The 22,950-nt window shown below is 39.9% G+C and overlaps 1 protein-coding gene across 4 annotated transcripts in view; it reads right to left on the bottom strand.

Annotated features, from left to right (window-relative positions):
• The window catches only part of CNST (consortin, connexin sorting protein), a 122,416-nt gene that overhangs the window by 32,215 nt on the left and 67,251 nt on the right, over positions 1 to 22,950 (bottom strand). For 3 of the 4 annotated variants that reach the window (XM_038542776.1, XM_038542778.1, XM_038542777.1), the window contains 3 exons: positions 11,383 to 11,433; positions 8,793 to 8,998; positions 2,117 to 2,147 (listed from right to left, as the gene is read on the bottom strand). In XM_038542776.1, the coding sequence (XP_038398704.1) occupies positions 2,117 to 2,147; positions 8,793 to 8,998; positions 11,383 to 11,433 (288 nt within the window). The remainder of the gene's footprint in view (positions 1 to 2,116; positions 2,148 to 8,792; positions 8,999 to 11,382; positions 11,434 to 22,950) is intronic. The other variant, XM_038542779.1, reaches the window with a different exon arrangement.

Genomic DNA, 22,950 nt, shown 5'->3' with positions numbered 1-22,950 from the left:
GGGAAATTTGGAGCTTACCAAAAAAACGAAAGCACTCTAAATATTTTTAAATTAGGGTTTCTTGGTTTGGAGTAGGTTAAGTTCAATGTAGCATGTGATGCCATAGCTACTCGGGTTCCATTCTATCAGCAAACAGAAACTAAAAGAAGGTTTTAATGCTGAAGGAATGCCAGCTTACCAGTATATCTCTGGCAGAATCAATTAAGGGTAATTGAATTGGAAACAGATCCACATGAAATCCTGGAATCTAAACGTTTCCCATTTTTTCCCTCTCCTAAAATCACTTTCTGTCAAGCAGCTACATTACCCTCTGGTCAAATGTGTGTTCCTGATTTCAGCTCATCTTGACTCTACTTATTTCTCACTGAATGCTTTTCTCCCATAAGACCAAAGGCTTACTAGCCAAAACAAGGACAGAGTACAACATTATATGGATCTTTTGTAAAAATTTAATTAACTAAAAAAAAATTAACTGGACAGAGTGATTTTCATAGTTATGTGCTTCTACTCTTTTGTAGATTTTCTTATAAGCTTCTGCCTTCTCCATCTGTATCACATACTTAGCATCATATGAGGTTGTGCTAAATTGTCCAACTGTCTATCTTCCTTTGGGCCATGTTCTAAATGTTGACCCAGAAAGAGAGAAGAGGAAAAACTCACTGTTTAGCTATTTGCCCTTCCCATGATCACTTGGAGATTCAGCTCTCTCTCTCTCATCTGTAGTCTTCAAAATATTCCAGGATCATTAAGTAGGGCAGGGAGAAGTGGGGACAATTCCATTTTCTATGACTTAAAGTATGCCAATGTTTCTCAAACTTCACTGAACATAAAAATCAGGGCAGCCTGGGTAGCTCAGTGGTTTAGTGCCACCTTCGGCCCAGGGCTTGATCCTGGAAACCCCAGGATCGAGTCCCACATCAGGTTCCCTGCATGAAGCCTGCTTCTCCCTCTGCTTGTGTCTCTGCCTCTCTCTCTCTTTCTCTCTGTGTCTCTCTCATGAATAAATAAATAAAATCTTAAAAAAAATAATCTGAAAACCTTGCTAAAATGCATATTTCTGGGTCTGACCTCCAAAAGCTCTGATGCTAAGGCTCATGGGTTTGCACACTAAGAAGTTCTTCGGGATGTGGATGCTATTCTGCACTGCATTGCATCGTGCTCATTATTTGGTTAGAAAAAGAGTTCTAGCTTCCCTTCCACGAGAATTAGATCTCCTGTGCACTTAATCATGCATTGTTGTTGTCTGAAGTGGTGACCACAGTTGGTTTGATAGGGGTCAGGATCATAACTGCATTTCCCTCAATCTGCTTAGAGATGTGGTAAAAGTCAACAAGATTGGGAGGGAGTTGAAATCACACAAATGGGGAAACACAGATGTTTAGGGCACATTCCTTCTAGAGAATCTATACTGGGCCATTCCTGGAAAAGAGAAGCAATTTTTACAAAGGGCAGTTGGAAAACTGAGTAAAGAAATGTTTCCTATACAAAAGCTAATATGCAGTCTCACTTGACAGCATCTGTTCTGTTTATTACAAATGAAGAATTCAGTCTTCCCTTTGCAGCCGAAAGTTAGAATAAGACAGTCACGAGATTTACTGTGCATAATATGCTCAACAGGCTCTACCATATGAGTATCACTTGACTTGCACTTCTGTTTTAATTCAAAAGAAAGAAAACCCAATGGTTTTTTAAATTATATTTTCCAGCCATGTGTTCCCCCTCCCCCAACACACAAATATTTAGATTGTGGTAAAATTGGAGCTTCTTCACAGAAGGCCAAATTTAGGTGGTTCTAGAGAATTTTCTGGAGTGGCAGGAATTCTCTATACCTTGCCTTCTGAGGTAGCTACATGGGTGAACACAGCTGTTAAAATCCATTGAAAACAATTATACACACACACACACATACATATATATAAAAACTATATATATATATATAGAGAGAGAGATAGAAAACAACTATATATTTTATATATATAAACTATATATATATATAAAACTATACACACACACACACACACACACACATATATATAGTATGTAAATCTCAGTTTAAAAAAATGAGCAGTTCCCTATGCATCCTATGAATTTCTTCCTGTAATAAAGAAAAGGATACAGTCCTCCTCCTGGAAATAGGATTCTGCTATCTGTTAAAAACAAACAAACAAAAAGACAGGAAGTTAGATTAATAGTCGGATGAGAAGGCACAAAATTAGGACCATGACACTCTCAAAGTCTCTGATATCAAACTAAAAAAACTCTGAACTACACTTACCAGTTGAGAAGAAATCTGACTGTAGGTATAGTACACATTTTTTGAAGTCACTGATTGCAAGAAGCAAAGCAGAGACATTCTTTGATCTTTATAGCAACCCCTCTCTCCTTATTCTATTTCAAATCAAGGCTAACTTCATCAATTCATTAGAGTTTAGAAATAAGAATTTCTTAAAGATTGAGGAAAATACTGTGGGGGCTTATAAAGGTATAACACAGGTAAAAGAGTGACTCTGTATTCTAAATAAAAAAGTTAAGATGTGTGGGGCGCCTAGGTGGCTCAGTCAGTTGAGCCTCGGCCTTCGGCTCAGGGCATGATCTCAGGGTCCTGGGATTGGGCCCCAAGTCGGGCTTCCTGCTCAGTGGGGAGTCTGCTTCTCTTTGTGCCTCTTCCCTCCACCTCATGCTTATGCATGTTCTCTTTCTCTAATAAATAAATAAAATCTTAAAAAAAGAAAGTTAAAATGTGTCAAGTCACCTAAGACTCATTTGTATTTCACCAAGTACCTCATGGGACACTGATTTTTGACTTTTGGTTCTCTTTCGATATTTCAGAAAATGCAGGGTCAAGTGCTAAGAGTTGAGCAATGATATCTGGAATACACAGTGCAGCACAGGATAAAGGGCACTGGATAGAGGGGTCCAGAGTCAGAATCTTGTCCTAGTCAAGGCTTATCAGTTACCAGATTCATTCTAAGGCATATTTAAATTAAGAAATTCTTTGATTCTAACCATTTTGGGATCTTTTAGTAATACCTTTATTTAGATATAGCATTTATAAATAGAACAACAGTAAGACTATTCACCGAGAAATACTTGCACAAACTGTTGTCATATTTAGAATATTTCATATAAATACTTTATACTTTTAAAATAGTTTCGTTCTGGGGACGCCTGGGTGGCTCAGTGGTTTAGTGCCTGCCTTTGGCCCAGGGCGTGATCCTGGAGACCCGGGATTGAGTCCCGCATCGGGCTCCCTGCAGGGAGCCTGCTTCTCCCTCTACCTATGTCTCTGCCTCTCTCTCTCTCTCTGTCTCTCATGAATAAATAAAAATAAAAAATCTAAAAAATATAAAATAAAATAAAAAAATAAAATAGTTTCATTCTAAGTCTCTAGTAAGAAAGGTGTCCCATCTATAGGCCCCTACTACCATTTTCCAGCCAGCTGCCACTGCAAAGAGCAACACAGTACTTGTCAAACCTATAATCTAGCAACAAAAAGAAATGGTTTTTCCCAAATCCCACAATGAAAACAGCATACTTTTAAAGGAAAATATTTGCCTACCTTAAAACTTATACTATAACTCTAACAGTTTTCCATGAGCAATATACAACTGGACTCAATCACCTCTTGGTAAAGTTTTAGTTTAACCTAATCTTGATCCATACTGACTCTCTACTCTGAGGACTTTGCAAAGGATAAATTGCTTCTCAAGATTCTGCTTGTCTTTTGACAGTTCATCAACAGTATGACAGTACTAACCAGAACTGAATCAAATTGTCAATATTTAACCAGTTTTACTTATAAAACAAGAATTTCATATACTACAACCAGTAATGGACTGACACACAGCCTACATTTGGCTCTAGAGTACTGGGGAGAGCCCTGATTTGTAGCGTTTGCTCATTTCTGTGTTGTCAATACTTCTATCATAGCCAGTGTCAAGCTACCATGATGGACCACTGAATATGGTTCTCATGAGCTAGTAGTAGCGAGCTCCAGCACACTACTGGGTTACACCTAATAGAAATCACCAACATTTCATTTATCAACTTCCAGTGAAAAAAATCTCTTGCATGGCATATAGTTTCTCTTCTGTACATCAAATACTGTTTCAGGTTGCCCATGAAGATTAAATTTCTGGCTCTTCAAAGCTACTCTCCTTGACTTTGTGCATTTGTGTACCATTGGCACATAGTTATTTATAAAAAGCTTCATACTTTTATAAACCAGACTTCCTGGCACTACAGAAATCCAAATTTCAATTAGCTTTCAGATCTCTGTGACAGTTCCAATACCATAAAAACAACTATAAAGGTATCCTGACATCCAATGTCTCAAAAGTAATAGGCATTTCTAGGTGAAAGAGCAGCTGAGGAAAATAAATACCTAAGCCATTTCCACTATAGAAACACACCCCTGGCAAATCCAGCAGGGCAAGAGCAGATGGGATTTTCTTTGATGTCCATATATCTAAATCTGGGAAGTACCCTGGTAGAGCAGAACGAACATGAGGCGTGGAGATGAGTAACGACTGCATTCTGGTCCAAACTTTGCCACTGTTAGTCATGTGACTTTGGACATGCAATGTCTCAAGCCTCAGGTTCCTTATCTGTGCAACAGGGACAATAATGCCTATACCTACAATTCTGCAAGACAAGGATGCTAGGCTACTGTCAGGATTAAGTGAGGGAGTGCATATCTAGGGTAGTGGTCATCACATAGCAATAAGTGCTGAAAATGGTTTTTGAGTCAGAGTCTGAACCAGAAGTGCAAGATGCAGAGTAGAATCATGTGAAGAAGTAAGTTGACTATCACTTTGGGAGGGTAATAGTTTTAGGGTTATTCTGGCTTCAGGATTCTTTTACCTACCAGAAACCAGAAAAGGGAAGAAGGAAGGTCTATTTTTTTACCACAGTCACGGAGACTGGCTTCAAGGATCCCAGTGGATCCATTTCCTGAGTCTGACATCAGTTCTAGTACAAATTCACTGAGCAGAGTACCACACTTGATGCTTTTCCTCTGACTTCTATATGAAAAGCTTCCATGTTTATGACTTCAGTTATATACTTAGAGCTAACCTGTAATCATATTAACTAAGTATACAAAAGATTACTCATACTGAGAACAAGAATTTTAAAATGGAATCTTCAAGAGTTTCGAGAGCTAAAAATACAAATATATAACTGATGTAACTGTAGTCATGTTTCCAACAGCCTTTAGCACATATTCACTGATGGAATATCACTTCAAAAATAACAACTGTCTCCAAAGGGACTCTCCCTCTCCAATTCCTCATTTCTGTTATTGGAACTACCACTCATCCAGTCTGGATCTCCTGGCCATCTAGGACTTCTCGCATCTGCTTTCCTATCCACATCAAGTTCTAGGGATTTTTCCTTCAAAGGGACTGCAATCCATCTCTCTCTGTAGCCACTACAATGACTGTAACCAAAATGCTTTTCTTACCTTATACTTGAATTATCAATATCTCCTTTCAGTTATTTTCATTAAAATTGTGCATGCATGTGGTTTAAGGAGTCAAATACTCCTATTATATGTGTTCACAAAGCCCTCCTCTCTCTTGCCCTTTTCTCCTTTCATTGGGAATAAGTGCTCAGAGTTCTTCCTTTTTTTTTTTTTCTTTTAAACTGTATATTCCTAAACATGCCTATTTTGGCCACTTCTGGATTTTAGATTTTAGAAGGTGAGGACTGAGTCTTTTGTTCCCTCGGGGCTGCTATTTAGCAAAAGGAGGAAGACTAGGGAAGCAGAAGATTTGGGAGAATGAAATCAAAGTTTGATTTCATACATCTTAAGTTTGAAGTGCTCTTTTAGACATGTCAGGAGGCTGGATATTTAAGCCTGGAGTTCAGAACTGCATACTGAAATGCTCCAAAGTATAAAAATTAGTGAAATTTGTGGGGCACCTGGATGGCTCAGTTGGTTGTACATCTGCCTTTGGCTCAGGTCATGATCTCAGGGTCCTGGGATCAAGTCCCACATGGGGCTCCCTACTCATGGGTGAGCCTACTTCTCCCTCTCCCTCCACCTCTCCCCCAGCTTGCTCTCTCTCTCTCTCTCTCTCTCTCTCACATGAATAAAAAAAAAAAAAAAGACTCTTGGGCTCTTTGTGTCAGTATAAGTTAAAAAAAAAAACAGAAAAGGCAGGGACTGTTTCAGATTACAGAAGACTAAAGAATCCTGATGACCAAATGCAATGTGGGGTCTTTCATGGGATCCTGGGTTAGGGGAAAATTAGTTACGTTTGTGAACAATGTGAGGGAAACCCAACTACAGATTGTCTGTGGAATAATACTCAGATATCAGCATCTCACCTTCTGCAGGAAATGTTGGGGAGCAGCTGCTAGCTTGGAAACACATGTACATGTATTTAAGGGTGATGCCATCAAATGCCTGAGGATTACTTTAAAACGTTTCAGTGGAAAGCATGTGTGCAGGTGATGGGGGACACAAAAGTTTGGCAAAATGTCAATGACTAACAAATCCAGGTGAAAGAATCAACATGAGGGGCCGGGAGTTACAGAAATTCATCAAACGTCCTCCATCTCTCCTGGATTTGTGTCTCCCTTGGGAAGCGATGGAGAGCTTGTATTCCTGGACTGACGAAGGAACTATCAGCTGGCTTCTGCTGCCCTGCTGATCCCCAGCTTTCACTCCTAACAAGGAATCCTTGAATTAGTGACAGTGAGGGTACAGTCATAATGCTTAATATCTATTTGGCTCTTACTGTGTACCAAGCATTATGTTAAGTGCTTTTACACGCATTATTTCATTTGATCCTCCACCACTTTACAGATCAAACTGAAAGCCATTTAGATTGTTAGTGGTGGAGCCCAAAGCCCTGCTTTTAAACCATGCTCTCTAAGCCCCTTCTGTCAGGGGAGGACAGATTGCTGAGATAGTTAAGAAGCATGACTTACAGGATTCAGCAAACTGATATGTTTCTCGGGGATGGGGGCAATGGAGAATTTTAGTTTGAGACATAAAAAAATTAAATAACGGGTGCCAGGCTGGCTCATCGGAAGAGTACGCGACTCTTGATCTCAGGTCATGAGTTCGAACCCCACTTAGGGTGTAGAGATTACAAAAAATAAAAATAAATTAATAAATAAACTTTAAAAACTTTAAATAATCTTCAGGTCTGATCCAGATCTACTAGAACTGCTCTGGCTGTGGGATCATATACCAGTAGAAAAGAGCATTCTTTTTACCTTTAATATAACAACAGCCCAGTGACATAAACTCCTTGAAAAGATTTGACTACATTTGCTATTTCCATCTTTACTCCAAATGTCCTTTTCCTCAACTTTTTATCGAAATTCTACAGAAGAGTTCAAAGAAGAGTAAAATCAACAGCCATTTAGGTTTCACCTAGATTTGTCAAATGTTGACATTTTGCCAAATTTGCTTTTTCTCTTGGTCTTTCCCTCTCTTATGTACTTTTCCTACTGAAATATAAGTAATATAAGTGAAAATATCATAATACAGGCACTTTGTTGCTTCACTCCCAAATACTTGGGCATGTATCTCTCAAGAACAAGGATACTGTCTCATAAAACCTACAATTCTGTGACGCCTGGGTGGCTCAGCGGTTGAGCGTCTACCTTTGGCTCAGGGCATGATTCCAGAGTACTGGGATGGAGTCCCACATCAGACTCTCTGCATGGAGCCTGCTTCTCCTTTTGCCTGTGTCTCTGCCTCTCTCTCTCCCCATGTCTTTCATGAATAAATACATTAAAAAAAAAAAAAAACACCCTACAATCCTATTACCAGTCTCAAGAAATTAGGGCAATAATGTTGTTTAATATACAGCCTATATTCAAATTTCTCCCACAGTGTTTCAAAAACAGAGACACTAAATGGAATAAAGAAATTTGGCCCCAGAACTATAAGGAACTTGCTTGGTGAGGGAGTCTTAGTTTCTCCATTATTTTCTAATTTTCATCTTAAAGGAAAAATTAAATGCATCTCATACATATCTTATTTTTCTGAATTAGCTCCTTGTCTCCTAATTTACTCTCCCAGTCATCGGCAGAGTGATTCTTCTAAAATTCACATTAGGTTTGGCACTCCCACCATTAAAAACCCCCAGCCCTTAGGAGGAAGGTGGTGATCACTGCCCCCAACCATCCAGTGTCCATTCCCACTTCTTCTCCATCTTAATCTCCAACATCAGCTCAGCCATGTCTTTGCTGGCGCTGCTCTCTCTTCCTGCACCAGTCCACTCAGTTCTTCTAGTGAGCGCCTACATACTCTGCAAACCCCAGCTCAGCAGTCACCTTTTTTCCCCCTGATGCCCACAGAAAAAGTTAATCACGCATTTTGTGCTTCTGTGGAATCTTAAATATCTTTCTACACTTAGTACAGACATCTCCAATTATTAATCTCTAGAAATGTCTCAACTATTCCACAGTTGCTCCCTTAAGGACATATTCTGATAAGTAATCTTTGTTTGCCCAGTATCTAGCAGAGTTTTTTGGCATCTTGTAGGTACTTATGAAGCGCTGCTATACTGACTCTTACTCATACACAGCTAATTCACTACATAAAGGAAGTTAGTGATTGTCGGAACCACCGATTGATTATTCAAGGCCAGTATGTGGCCACCAGTAGTTACATGCTAAATTTCCCACCAGCCAGACCCACGGTCACCTCCTGGGCTCCCCAGTGACAAGTCAGGGAGGATCAATTACAGAGAATTTCATTTTCAGTGATTCCAAACCCTGGTCCCAGAACTGTGGTGAGGCTACAAGTGAAGGGTTTCATGGAGTACCTGGTGAAGGCAAAGGGGAAGTGCTCTGGAATCCAACTGCTCTACTTCCCCTCGTATGAGTGAGAATAGATACTGAAGAACTAGCTTTGGGGCTTCTGGTTGATCATTAGCATTTATTTCTGCAGACTCTTCATCACTCACAGCATGTGTGGACACACTTAGTGCATTTTCTTGCATTGAAGCTGTGGCAGCTCCTGAAGAAAGTCCTTGAAGAAGTAAATAAAATGCCCACATTAGGATAAAGTTTCATCATGATGGAATACCTTAAAATAATCATGCCTGCTAACTATAACATTTTCAAATAAAGCTAATCATATGGGGGGGGGGGACCCAGAACCACAAGTTTTTATCCTCATTAAACTGTGCCATCATCTGCTTCTATGAGCACAAACACGAACCATTTTTTTGCAGACTTATAATTAAGAGTGTTAATAAAAAGAGATCTAAAGGAGGGCAGCCTGGGTGGCTCAGCGGTTTAGCGCCACCTTCAGCCCAGGGCGTGATCCTGGAGACCGGGGATGGAGTCCCACGTTGGGCTCCCTGCATGGAGCCTGCTTCTCCTTCTGCCTGTGTCTCTGCCTCTCTCTCTCTCTCTCTCTCTCTCTCTCTGTGTCTCTCTCATGAATAAATAAATAAAATCTTAAAAAAAAAAAAAGAGATCTAAAGGAAAGTATGCAGGGTAAAACCTGACCACAAACTTGATTCAACCAAAGGAAAAATGGATTAGCTGTAATTGGAAATCCGGCTTGCTCAAAATAAAACAATTAAGCAGCAAAGTAAATACACTTATCATATAAAATGGCTAAGGAAGTTAAGCCCTTCTCTTTAAACTCTGGTCTGATAACTGTAGAACTACTTCTGGATCCCAGGAGAGCAACATGAATTCAGATGCCAGAGCTAATGGCCATCGAAAATTTTTTCATAATAAGAAGTTAAGTAATACAAACTTCTAAAAAAAAATCATCAATGAATAAATGCTTGGCCTGCAGCTCCTGAAATGGTGTACCAAATTTAAAAAGTTTAATCATTACACATTATAACTTCATCCTTCACTGAAGTCTCGGTATCTCTTCTAATTTTCATACTCAAAAAGATTGTCTCCATCTGTACATTTAGGTGATCAGCCTCAGAAGGGATCTTTCTCAGTAATTCAGTGTATGTACCACATTTGAGGATGCAAACTCTTTAGAGTATGCCCAGAACTTCTAAGTAAACCCACTGCTCTAGCCAGGCGGGTCAGTTCTTCATCTCCCTAGTAAAATATTCTGTACCTTTCTGAGCAATTACAGATTCTAACAGAATATTTTCTTCCCATTTATACCTATTAATGTTTACCCAAACAAAATCCATGTATTTCTAGTATTCCATGGGCCTAATGTAAACTTACTTTCCTCTGAGTACTGTATATATAGCCCTATATTATGCTGGACTGTATTACAGTGATGATGAAAGGTCTCATCTTCATTAGATCAAAACTCCTACATCACAAAAATTAATTTATGGGCCATGGTTATTGTAATTACAACCAGCAGTGTCTTCAGCACTAAAATTCCAAGTACTGTGATTTCTAAAATTAATTACCTATGATGATTCTTTATATTTTAGAAAATTCTCTTCTATGAATTTTGTATCATTTGGGATAAGGAAATACAAGGCCTGGTGATAGCCTGCCATTTTTGCAAGGATGGTATTTGTGAAAACAGGGATGATTCTTCTTTCTAATTTTCTACCCAAATGGCAAAAGTGCCAGTGTGAGAAGAGAAGCTTTCCATAGAGAACTACAAAGAAACTAAGAGAACTACTGTTTCTTTCCCTTTTCCCTGGCCACACTAATATGTTCAAGACATTTAGTCTCATCTAGACTGTGATAAAGTCAGCCTCCCAAAGTCTATACTTCTCTTGATTAAATTCTTCCCATATAGTTATCAAATATTACTCCATGCTTCTTCCTTGAAAAAAATGTAGGAATTATATCATGGTCATTTTCAGTAAAGGGGAGTTAAATAAAACCCTTGAAGAATATTACCAAATAAGGACCAGATTTTTAAAGGTAATGAAAAAGGACAGAATTTAAAGGAGGTCTCTGACTCTACAGGAGGTCAGAACAGGGTTTCAAATAGTGAACTGGAAACATGTACGGTGGTTATCTCAGTTAGTTAGACCATGTAGATTCATAATGGCCATGGTTCCTGCTAGATCCATTGTCAAGTTATTTTAATAATTAATGTTATGGATACATATAATTTATAAACATGCCATTTGTTGGTAAATAAAATTATGTAACCAACAAAAGAAATTATAACAGAAAGAAGAGTATTAGTCATAAAACAAAACCAACAAAAGTTCCAAAAGCGTATATACAAGCCAAAAGATTCCAAGAGCAATGGAAGGCTAATATAAACAATTAGAAAGAATATAGTACTTTAATCACCAAGTGTAGGGAGGGGATGGAAAATATGAACTAGGCTCACATGGGTCATTCCAAATGAATTAAGAGTTCAGGGAAACTTGAAAGACTCATACCACAAAAAGATTATTTACTGGGGTTGAAGATCATGAGTTTCAGAGATAACTTAATTATCAAACTTACCTCTTAAGATAACATTCCTTGCTGGGACAGAGTAGTATAAATCAAAGAGCTCTAGAATAGGAGCAAGAGACATCAGTTCTGTCATTATTTTTCCAAGTGACCTTGGGTTAGACATTTTATTCTCTTTACTGTAGTTTCCTCATCTTGAAAATGAAGGGATTCAGGACACCTGGGTGGCTCAGTCAGTTAAGCATCTGCCTTTGGCTCAGGTCATGATCTCAGGGTCCTGGGGATCAAGCCCTGTGGTGGGCTCCCTACTCAGTGGAGGTTCTGCTTCTCCCTCTCCACCTGCCCCTCCTCCCTGCTTGTGTCCCTCCTCTGAATAAACACATAAAATCTAAATCAATCAATCAATCAATCAATCAATCTAAGGGATTGGCCAGATGAGACCTCAGATTCCTCCTAGATCTGACCATCTCAAGCATTTAAAGTCTCCACAGTGATTCTGTTATTTAAGAAATGTAGCTAGGCTGGCCACCATGACCCCAGCTTCTAGGCCAGCTCCCATAGACCCAGGCTCTGGGATTACCCTGGTTCCAGGCAACCTCCTACTGACTTAGGCTCCAGGCTGGGTCTCATAGATACAGGCTCCCAGCCAACACCAGAGCCAGGCTGGCTTTCATAGACAGAAGTGTCAGGCCTGCCACCCCAGTGGTCCCTGATACCTCATCTACCCCCAAGAGTCCAGGACCCAAGGCCAAACCACATGAACTCAAGCATCAGGCCCACCTCAGTGGACCCAGGCAGCAGGCTGTCCCCTGTGGATCAAACCACCAGGCCTGTCCACCTGCTAACTCAGGCACCAGATTTGTCCACCCGAGGATTCTAGCGCCAAGCCTGCCCATGGTTACTACTAGGTGACCCATCCAGAATCTCTGGACAGGCGGACTAACAGTCTCCCTGCTGAAGCCATTCTGTACAGACTGCTTCTTTAGATGTGCAGATATCAACACAAGTCCACGAGGATCATAAATAATCAAGGAAACATGACACTACCAGAGGAAACTAATAAAGATTCAATAAAAGGCTCTACAAAAATGGAGATCTATGAACTGCTTGACAAAGAATTCAGAATAATCCTCTTAAAGAAATTTAGTCAACAACACAGAGAAACAGACAAAATTAGGAAGACAGCATATGAATAAAATGAGTTTAATAAAGAAATAGAAGCCACAATAAAAATCAAATCAAAATCCTAAAGTTGAATACATTGAAATGAGAAATTCAACAGAGAGCTCCAACAGCAGACTCAACCAAGCACAAGAAGGAATCAGTGAGTTTAAGGGTATGTCAGTTAAAATTATCTGGTCAGGGGATCCCTGGTGGTTCAGACGTTTAGCGCCTCCCTTCGGCCCAGGGTGTACTGGAGTCCCAGGATTGAGTCCCACATCAGGCTCCCTGAATGGAGCCTGCTTCTCCTTCTGCCTGTGTCTCTGCCTCTCTGTCTCTCTCTGTCTCTCTCTGTCTCTCATGAATATATAAATAAAATCTTAAAAAAAAGAAAAAAATTGTAAAAAAAAAAAGTTATCTGGTCGGAAGAGCAAAAAGAAAAAAGAGTGAAAAAAACCTTACATGAATCGTGCAATATCATGTAGAGAAATAACTTAAGTATTACTGGAGTCTCAGAAGGAGAAGAGAGGGAAAGAGGGCGGAAAATTAACAAAAAGAAGTAATGTCTAAAGAAATCTCCAAATATGGAGAAAGATTTGGACATCCAAGCTCATGAAGCTTATAGGTTCCCAAAAATTATCAACCTAAAAAGATCTTCTCTAAGATACATTATAATAAAACTATCTAAAATAAAAATAGAATATTTTTAAAACAGCAAGGGAGGGGTACCTGGCTGGCTCAGTCAGAAGAGTGTGCAACTCTTGATCTTGGGGTCATGAGTTGGAGCCCCACATTGGGCATAGGGATCCCCCCCAAAAGTCTCAGGTTTCTAGCTCTCAATGCTCCTGTAATAAATCTGATAAACTATTTCTAAAATACAAAAATAACAATAAAAAAACACAGCAACCCCAAAGAAAAAAAATCCCTCACACACTAGCCAACCCTTGGAAGGTATTTGTGGATTTCTCAGCAGAAACACTGCAGGCCCAGAGAGAGTGGGATAATGTAGTCAACATGCTAGATTTCAAAATAAGTTTGATGTCGCATAAGTATAACAAAAGTTTTCTTGAAAAAGTGTAATAATATATCACAATTAATACAAAAGTTCCTTTTGATAACATAAAAATTTTCTGGTAAAGACATTTATAGGTAAGAAGGAAAGCCAAATAAAAATATATACAACATGTAATTTCATCTTTGCTACAAAGTCTTATTCAATTTAAATGAAACTTTCTTTTGCTAGATATTAATCTATACAGGATCATAAAATTCTGTTTACTTTAACTTGTGAAAGTCAAATAAGTTATGGTTAAAACTCTAAGCAATTTGGTGATACTATTTATATGCAGATGGTGACAAATTCATAGGCTCTAACAATACCTGTCAACTTCATCAAGCTCTAAAATAAACATCAGTGTTTACTTGAACCCACTGAGGTTTTATTTTTTTATTATTTGTAACTACTTTGCACCAGAAATTAAAAGAATTACCTTGAGAGATTTTATTCAATTTATCATACCACCCAAATTCTATTCATTTTGATACATAATTTTTTTTTTTTTTCAGAGAGAGGTGTCAGTGGGAGTACAGGGGGAGAGGGAGAGAGAGAATCCCAAGCAGGCTCCACTCCCAGCATGGAACCCAATGTGGGGCTCAATTCCAGGACCCTTAGATCATGACCTGAGCTGAAATTAAGAGTTGGACACTTAACTGAGCCATCCAGGTGACCCTTGACATATAATTTTTTATTTATTTTAATTCCAGTATAATTAATGTACAGTGTCATATTAGTTTCAAGTCTACAATATAGTGGTTCAGCAACTCTTTATATTACTCAGTGTTCAGTATGAGTATTCTCTTAATCCCCTTCATTTATTCCCCTTTTCCCCCAGCCTCTCCCCTCTGGTAATCACCAGTTTGTTCTCTATAATTAAGATTCTGTATTTTGTTTGTCCTTTTTTTTCTTTGCTCATTTATTTTGGTTTTGAAGTTCCACATATGAGTGAAATCATATGGTACCTGTCTTCTGGCATATAATTTTTTTATTCAAATTGGAATCTGTCTCTGGTAGTCATTAAGAGACACACTGTGGGAGAATTAAGAGACACACCGTGGGAGAATATAGTAGTATCCTTTACCTGGAAACATTAGGAATGTACCCTGATATTATTATTCACATTATTCTCTGCTACTTAATCTACTATTGGTCTGTCATCTATAAATATACCTGTGAGAATGATGAACTTAGGTAAAGGTAATACCTCACACCTGGTACCTTAGGTAGTAAGTACTCAGGAGAATGAAAACTTACCAGAGACAAAGTGGGAATTAGCAGGATGCTACACAGAAGGCACTGAGGCTGAGGTAAAGGTCGAAGTAGTGATGATGCTTAGAATAAAATGTTCACAGTGATGATGTAAGCTAAGCTAGGGATGAGAGAAGGGTTATTTAAAGGCCTAATACAGGGGCACCTGTGTGGCTCAGTCAGTTGAGCATCTGCTTTCAGCTCAGGTCATGATCCTGGGGTTTTGGGACTGAGCCCCGAACTGTCTCCTGCTCTGTGAGGAGTCTGCTTCTCCCTCTCTTTCTTTCCCATTGGTGCTCTCCCTATATCTCTCAGAAAATAATTAAACAAACAAATGTATAATGTAAAAACAAAGGCCTAATACATTTCAAATTCTACAGACTACTACTCAAAGTATAAGGATATCATCTGATACGCAGGATCGTGTGGTCTTAAGAGAACAGGCTGTTCACACGGTCAGCCTTTACAGGGCAGGTGTACGCTACAGTGCCATGACCTCAGCCCTGAGCATGGTGCTGACACAGACCAGGTGCCCCAATACTTCTGGGACAAAGGTTGACCAAATGTTAGTGCCTCTTGTGGAGTATACCACAAGCCCATTACACTATGTTACTTAATTCTCACAGCAACATTATAAAGTAGGTATTAGAAATTATAGATGAGGGATCCCTGGGTGGCGCAGTGGTTTAGCGCCTGCCTTTGGCCCAGGGCGCGATCCTGGAGACCTGGGATCGAATCCCACTTCGGGCTCCTGGTGCATGGAGCCTGCTTCTCCCTCTGCCTATGTCTCTGCCTCTCTCTCTCTCTCTCTCTCTCTGTGACTATCATAAATAAATAAACGTTAAAAAAAAGATTTATTAAAAAAAAATTATAGATGAAGCACTTGAAATTCATCAGAGATTACAGGAGAGATTACTGGAGTCAGGGTGTCTGGGTTTGAGCCCTACATTTACTGCTTCCTAGTTCTGGAACTAGGCAAGTCAGTCTCTTTAATCCTTAAGTTTTCCATCTGTTAAATATACTGCCTTTCTATCACATAAAGTCTCCTAAGAAATTACAGTTAGATCAGAAAGTAGTAGGCATTTCCATTTATCCACAATTCCATGGCCTCTCTCCTTTTAAATAAGAGCACTAAGTTTTTGAAGAAACATATTAGGAAAAAAAAATCTAAGATTCACTGATTTTTTAAAAAAGATTTTATTTATTTATTCATGAGAGACACAGAGAGAGAGGCCGAGACGTAGGCAGAGGGAGAAGCAGGCTCCTTGCAGGGAACCTGAGGTGGGACTCGATCCCCAGACCAGGATTATGCCCTGAGCCCAAGGCAGACGCTGAACCGCTGAACCATCCAGGCATCTCTAAGATCCACTGATTTTATACTTTTTTATACTGATCCACTTTTTTATACTTTCCCTGAACTAAGTGTTGAAGTGCTCACTACACTGATGCTGCATCCAGTTAGGAACCCAAGGGAGAGCTACACTAGCATCCAGAGACAACTGCTAACACACATCAAACTCCACCACTTCCCACTTCCCTTCAGAGTGAACCATCCATTCTTCTTCTCCGAGGTCTCATCTCATCTTCTCACGTGTGGTTGGTAACACACTCAGAGGAGAGGCATGCACCATAATGGTTCTGTGGTAATTTATGGTAACTCCAATATGAAAAAGAATTCCTTTAAACATATTTTAAAATTCAGCAAAAGCGAGGGCACCTGGGTGGCTTAGTCTGTTAAGCATTTGACTCTTGGTTTTGGCTCAGGTCGTGATCTCAGGGTCATGAGATCAAGCTCTGCTCAGTGTGGAGTCTGCTTGAGATTCTCCCTCTCCCTCGGCCCCTCCCCAACTCTAAAATAAATAAATAAATCTTAAAAGAAAAATGTCAGCAAAAGTGAGATAGCATGGTGTAACATTTAGGCTAAGTCTAAAGTCAGAATACCTGGGATAGAATCCAAAGAGTGTCACTTATTAGTTAAATGATATTGGGCAAGTTATTTACTCTCTCTGTGCTTCAAAAGCTTCATCTATAAATTGAAGCTAATTGTATTACCTATTTAACAAGGCTGTAAAGAAGAGTAAATGAGATAGAAAGCACATATTACAGTAGCTGGCAAACAGCAAGTGCTCAATAAATGCTCAAGAACAAATTTTGTTTTAAAACTCAGCCAGCTGAGGGGTGCCTGGGTGGCGCAGTCAGTTGAGCATCTGACCTGAGCCGAGATCATGACCCAAGCCAAAATCAAGAGTCCAATGCTTAACCCATTGAGGGAAGCTGGTGCCCTTGCCTTCCATCTTTTAAACAGAGCTAATATCACATCCTAAAGGTTAATGACTTGATGTTTCCTTTTTTCTTTTAAGAATTATTTATTTGAAAGAGAGAGAGTGCATACATGCATATGTACAAAGCAGAGAGAGCAGCAGAGAGAGAATCTGAGATAAGGGATATACAGGCTTCCAGTTCTAGAGTGAATAAGTCATGGAATAAAAGACATGGCATAAAGAATTCTTATTCCTTAGCTATAAAAAACCTTTTTAGGGATCCCTGGGTGGCACAGCAGTTTAACGCCTGCCTTTGGCCCAGGGCGCAATCCTGGAGACCTGGGATCGGATCCCACGTCGGGCTCCCGGTGCATGGAGCCTGCTTCTCCCTCTGTGTATGTCTCTGCGCCTCTCTCTCTCTCTCTCTGTGTGACTATCATAAACAAATAAAAATTAAAAAAAAAAAAAACTTTTTATTTTGGTGTAGTCCCAATAGTTTATTTTTGCTTTTGCTTCCCTTGCCTGAGAAGACATACCTAGAAGATCATTTTTAAGGCCAATGTCAAAGAGATTATTCCCTATGTTTACTCGTAGGAGTTTTATGGTTTTGGGTCTTACATTTAAGTCTTTATTTAACCCATTTTGAGTTTATTTTTATATATGGTGTAAGAAAGCAGACCAGTTTCATTCTTTTACATGTAGCCGTCCAGCTTTCCCAGAACCATTTATTGATGAGACTGCCTTTTCCTTGGTGTACATTCTTATCTCTTGTTATAGAAAGTTTGGCCACATACTTGTGAATTTATTTCTGGGTTCTCTATTCTGTGCCATTGATCCATTTGTCTCTTTTTGATCCAGTACCATACTGTTTTGATTACTATAGAGTTGTAGTGTATCTTGAAATCTGTGATTGTGATACCTCCCTGTTGTTGTTCTTTCTCAAGATTGCTTTCACTATTTGGGGTTTCCTTTTCTGTAAAGAAATACCATCAAGAGGGGAGGGGCAAGATGGCGGAAGAGTAGGGTCCCCAAGTCACCTGTCCCCACCAAATTACCTAGATAACCTTCAAATCATCCTGAAAACCTACGAATTCAGCCTGAGATTTGAAGAGAGAACACCTGGAATGCTACAGTGAGAAGAGTTCGCGCTTCTATCAAGGTAGGAAGACGGGAAAAAAGAAAGAAACAAAAGGCCTCCAAGGGGGAGGGGCCCCGCCAGGAGCCGGGCTGAGGCCGGGGCGAGTGTCCCCAGGACAGGAGAGCCCCGTCCCGGAGATGCAGGAGCTGCACCAACCTTCCCGGGCGGAAAGGGGCTCGCAGGGAGTTGGAGCAGGACCCAGGAGGGCGGGGATGCCCTCGGGCTCCCCGAGACAGTAACAGCAACTGCGCGCCCAGGAGAGTGCGCCGAGCTCCCTAAGGGCTGCAGCGCGCACGGCGGGACCCGGAGCAGCTCGGGGGGCTCGGGCGGCGGCTCCGCGGAGGGGGCTGCGGGGCGGGAGCGCGAATCCAACAGCGCAGGCCCGGGAGCACTGGGCGCCGGGACACAGCCCAGGATCCGGCCTCCTCCCGGGACAGGCAGAGGCCAGGAGGGCCCAGAACCGCAAGGACGCTCCTGCCCCGCCCCGGAGCCTCCAGGCCCTGCAGACGGAGAGCTCCGTAGTTACTGCGGGGGCTGAATCCAGGGCTCTAGAGCTGCCACCGCCACTGGGGTTGTTCCTCCTGGGAACAGATCAACAAAACCAGGAGTTGGTTCTTTGAAAGAATTAATAAGATAGATAAACCATTAGCCAGCCTATTAAAAAGAAGAGAGAGAAGACTCAAATTAATAAAATCATGAATGAGAAAGGAGAGATCACTACCAACACCAAAGAAATACAAACGATTTTAAAAACATATTATGAACAGCTATACGCCAATAAATTAGGCAATCTAGAAGAAATGGATGCACTCCTGGAAAGCCACAAACTACCAAAACTGGAACAGGAAGAAATAGAAAACCTGAACAGGCCAATAACCAGGGAGGAAATTGAAGCAGTCATCAAAAACCTCCCAAGACACAAAAGTCCAGGGCCAGATGGCTTCCCTGGGGAATTCTATCAAATGTTTAAAGAAGAAACCATACCTATTTTACTAAAGCTGTTTGGAAAGATAGAAAGAGATGGAGTGCTTCCAAATTCGTTCTATGAGGCCAGCATTACCTTAATTCCAAAACCAGACAAAGACCCCACCAAAAAGGAGAATTACAGACCAATATCCCTGATGAACATGGATGCAAAAATTCTCAACAAGATACTAGCCAATAGGATCCAACAGTACATTATGAAAATTATTCACCATGACCAAGTAGGATTTATCCCCCGGCACACAAGGCTGGTTCAACACTCATAAAACAATCAGTGTGATTCATCATATCAGTAAGAGAGAAATGCCATCAATTTCTGGGTATTATATTATATCCTGCCACTTTACTGAATCATTTATTACTTTTAGTTGTTTTTTTGGTGTGGAGTTTTAGGATGCTCTATGTTTAGTATCATGTCATCTGCAAATAGTGACAGTAAAAAAAAAAAGGATTCTGAAAGCAGAGAAGCCTCACAAACAAGAGAATCTTCAATAAGAATCACAGCTAATTTCTCTTCCCAAACAATGGAAGTCAGGAGGCAATGAGATGGCAATATTCAAAGTACTGAAAGAAAAGGGCAATCAACCAAAAATTCTATATCTAAGAAAACTATCCTCAAAAATGAGGGAGAGGGATGCCTGAGTGGTTGAACATCTGCCTTTGGCTCAGGGTGTGAACCTGGGATCGAGTCTCACATCGGTCTCCCTGCAAGGAGCCTGCTTGCTTCTCCCTCTGCCTATGTCTCTGCCTCTCTCTGTGTGTCTATCATGAATAAATACAATCCTTAAAAAAAAAGTGAGGGTGGGCAACCCAGGTGGCTCAGCGGTTTAGCGCTGCCTTTGGCCAAGGGCGTGATCCTGGAGATCCGGGATTGAGTCCCATGTCAGGATCCTTGCATGGAGCCTGCTTCTCCCTCTGCCTGTGTCTCTGCCTCTCTCTCTCTCTCTCTGTGTGTGTGTCTCTCATGAATAAGTAAATAAAATCTTTTAAAAAAAAAGTGAGGGATAAATTAAGAAATTCTCAAAAGAACAAATGCTAAGGGAGTTGTTACTTGCAGAGCTATACTACAGCAAAAGTTAAAGGGAGTCTAGGCTGAAATGAAAGAACACTAAACAGTAACTCAAACTCACATGAAATAAAAACATGGGTAACAAAAACAATATACGTAAATATAAAAGTCAGGATAATTGTACTTCTGGTTTGTAATTCCTGTTTTTTCCATATCATTTAGAAGGAAAATGTATTAAAATATAATTATGTTAATTGGAACAAAAAACATATAGAACAGAAAACAAATAGCTAAGCGCCAGAAGTAAGTCCTTCCTTGTAATTACTTTAAACTGTAAATGGTTTAAATTCCTCAATTAAAAGGCAGCTATTAGCAGAATGGATGGCTTAATGATAAATTCAACCAAATACTTTTTATTTTTATATTTTTAAAGATTTTATTTGTTTATTCATGAGAAACACAGAGAGAGAGGCAGAGACACAAACAGGGAGAAGCAGGCTCCACACAGGGAGCCCAACATGGGACTTGATCCCAGGTCTCCAGGATCAGGCCCTGGGCTGAAGGTGGCGCTAAACCGCTGAGCCACCTGGGCTGCCCCTCAACCAAACATTTAAAGAAAAATTAACATGAATTATCTTTAAACTCTTCCCAAAATTTGAAGAGGATGAAACACTGAGTCATTCTATGAGGCCAGCTTTACATTGACCCCAAATCCAGACAAAGACACTAAAAAAAAAAAAACAAAAACAAAAAAAAAACTGCAGACCCATATCCCTTATGAAAGTACATGTAAAAATGCTCAACAAAATACTAGAAAAACAAATTCAGCAGCATATGAAAATGATTATATACCGTGATCAAGTTAGTTTTATCCCATGAACTCAAGGGTAGTTCAACATAAAAGCAATCAATGTAATACATCATGTTAACAGAATGAAAAAAAAAACACATTATCATCTAATAATGCATAAAACACATCTGACAAAATCCAACACCCTTTTTTGATAACAACTCTTAATAAATCAGGAATAGAAGTGAACTTATTCAATATAATAAAGGCCAAACATGAAAAACGTACAACAAACATCAAGGAACAAGAAGAAATAAAAGGCATTCAAGGTGGAAAGGAAGAAGTAAAACTATCTCTATTTGCAAATAACATCATCTTACATCTAGAAAACCCTTAGGAATCCATACATACGGGGCACCTGGGGGCTCAGGGGTTGAGCGTCTGCCTTTGGCTTAGGTCATGATCCCAGGATCCTAGGAACAAGTCCCACATCAGGCTCCCCAGAGGGAGCCTGCTTCTATCTCTGCCTATGTCTCTGCTTCTGTGTCTCTCATGTACAAATAAATAAAATCTTAAAAAAAAAAAGAATCCACAGATAGAATTATTAGGCCTAATAAATCAATTCAACAAATTTGCAAAAATCAGCTGTATTTTTATACACTAGTACTGAACAACTGGAAGAGGTAGTTAAGAAAACAATTCCATTTACAATAGCATCAAAAAGAATAAAATACCTAGGAATAAATTTAAACACGGTGAAACAAGTCTTGTACACTAAGAACCACAAAATAATACTGAAAGAAATTAAAGAAGATAAAAATAAGGGGCATCTGAGTGACTTAGTCAGTTAAGCATCTGCCTTTGGCTTTGGTTATGATCCCAGGGTCCTGGGATCTGGCCCCATGTCGGGCTCTCTGCTCATCAGGGAGCCTTCTCCTCCCTCTCCCTCTCCTTCTGTCTCTAACCCTCCCCCTGCTTGTGCTTGCACGTGCGCTCTCTCTCTCTCTCTCTCTCAAATAAATAAATAAATAAATAAATCTTTAAAAAAAGGTAAAAATAATAGAGAGACATGCACTGCTCATGAATTATAAGATTTAATGTTAAGATGGCAATTCCGGGAGAAGAAATGTGTGGGAAATATCAGAAAGGGAGACGGAACATAAAGACTCCTAACTCTGGGAAACGAACTAGGGGTGGTGGAAGGGGAGGAGGGCGGAGGGTGGGGGTGAATGGGTGACGGGCACTGACGGGGGGCACTTGATGGGATGAGCACTGGGTGTTATTCTGTATGTTGGCAAACTGAACACCAATAAAAAATAAATTTATTATTAAAAAAAAGATGGCAATCTCACCAAACAATCTACAGATTCAGTGTAATCCAAATCAAAATCCCAACAGTGTTTTCTGCTAAAAAAGAAGACAACATCCTAAAATTCATATAAAATTTCAAGGGACCCAGAATAGCCAAAATTGTCTTGAAAATGAACAAAATTAGAGGACTCATACTTCCAGATTTCAAAACTTATTATAAAGTTACGGTAAAAACACACTGTGGTATTGGCATAAGGATAGACCTATTACATACATACCAATGGTACAGAATTGAGAACCCAAGAATAAACTCTCATATTCATAGTTAATTCATTTTTGACAAGGGTGCTATGGTCATCCAATGTGAAAAGAAGTGTTTTCAACAGACTGCTGGGGCAACTGGATATCTTCATGTAAAAGAATGAAGTTGGATCCTTACTTATATATAGAAGGAACTAAAAACGGATCAAAGATGGGGTGCCTGGGTGGCTCAGTTGGTTGAGTGACTGACTCTTGATTTCAGCTGAGGTCATGATTTCAGGGTTGTGAGATGGAGCCCTGCATTGGGCTCTGCACTGAGCATGGAGCCTGCCTAAGATTCTCTCTCCTACTGTCCCTCTCCCTCCTAGAGCTCTCTCTCTCTAGGTGGATCAAAGACCT

The sequence above is a fragment of the Canis lupus genome, chromosome 7 (genome assembly GCF_011100685.1).
Source record: "Canis lupus familiaris isolate Mischka breed German Shepherd chromosome 7, alternate assembly UU_Cfam_GSD_1.0, whole genome shotgun sequence".
In the NCBI taxonomy this organism is placed as follows: Eukaryota; Metazoa; Chordata; class Mammalia; order Carnivora; family Canidae; genus Canis; species Canis lupus.
This window is presented reverse-complemented; position numbering and strand designations above follow the sequence as displayed.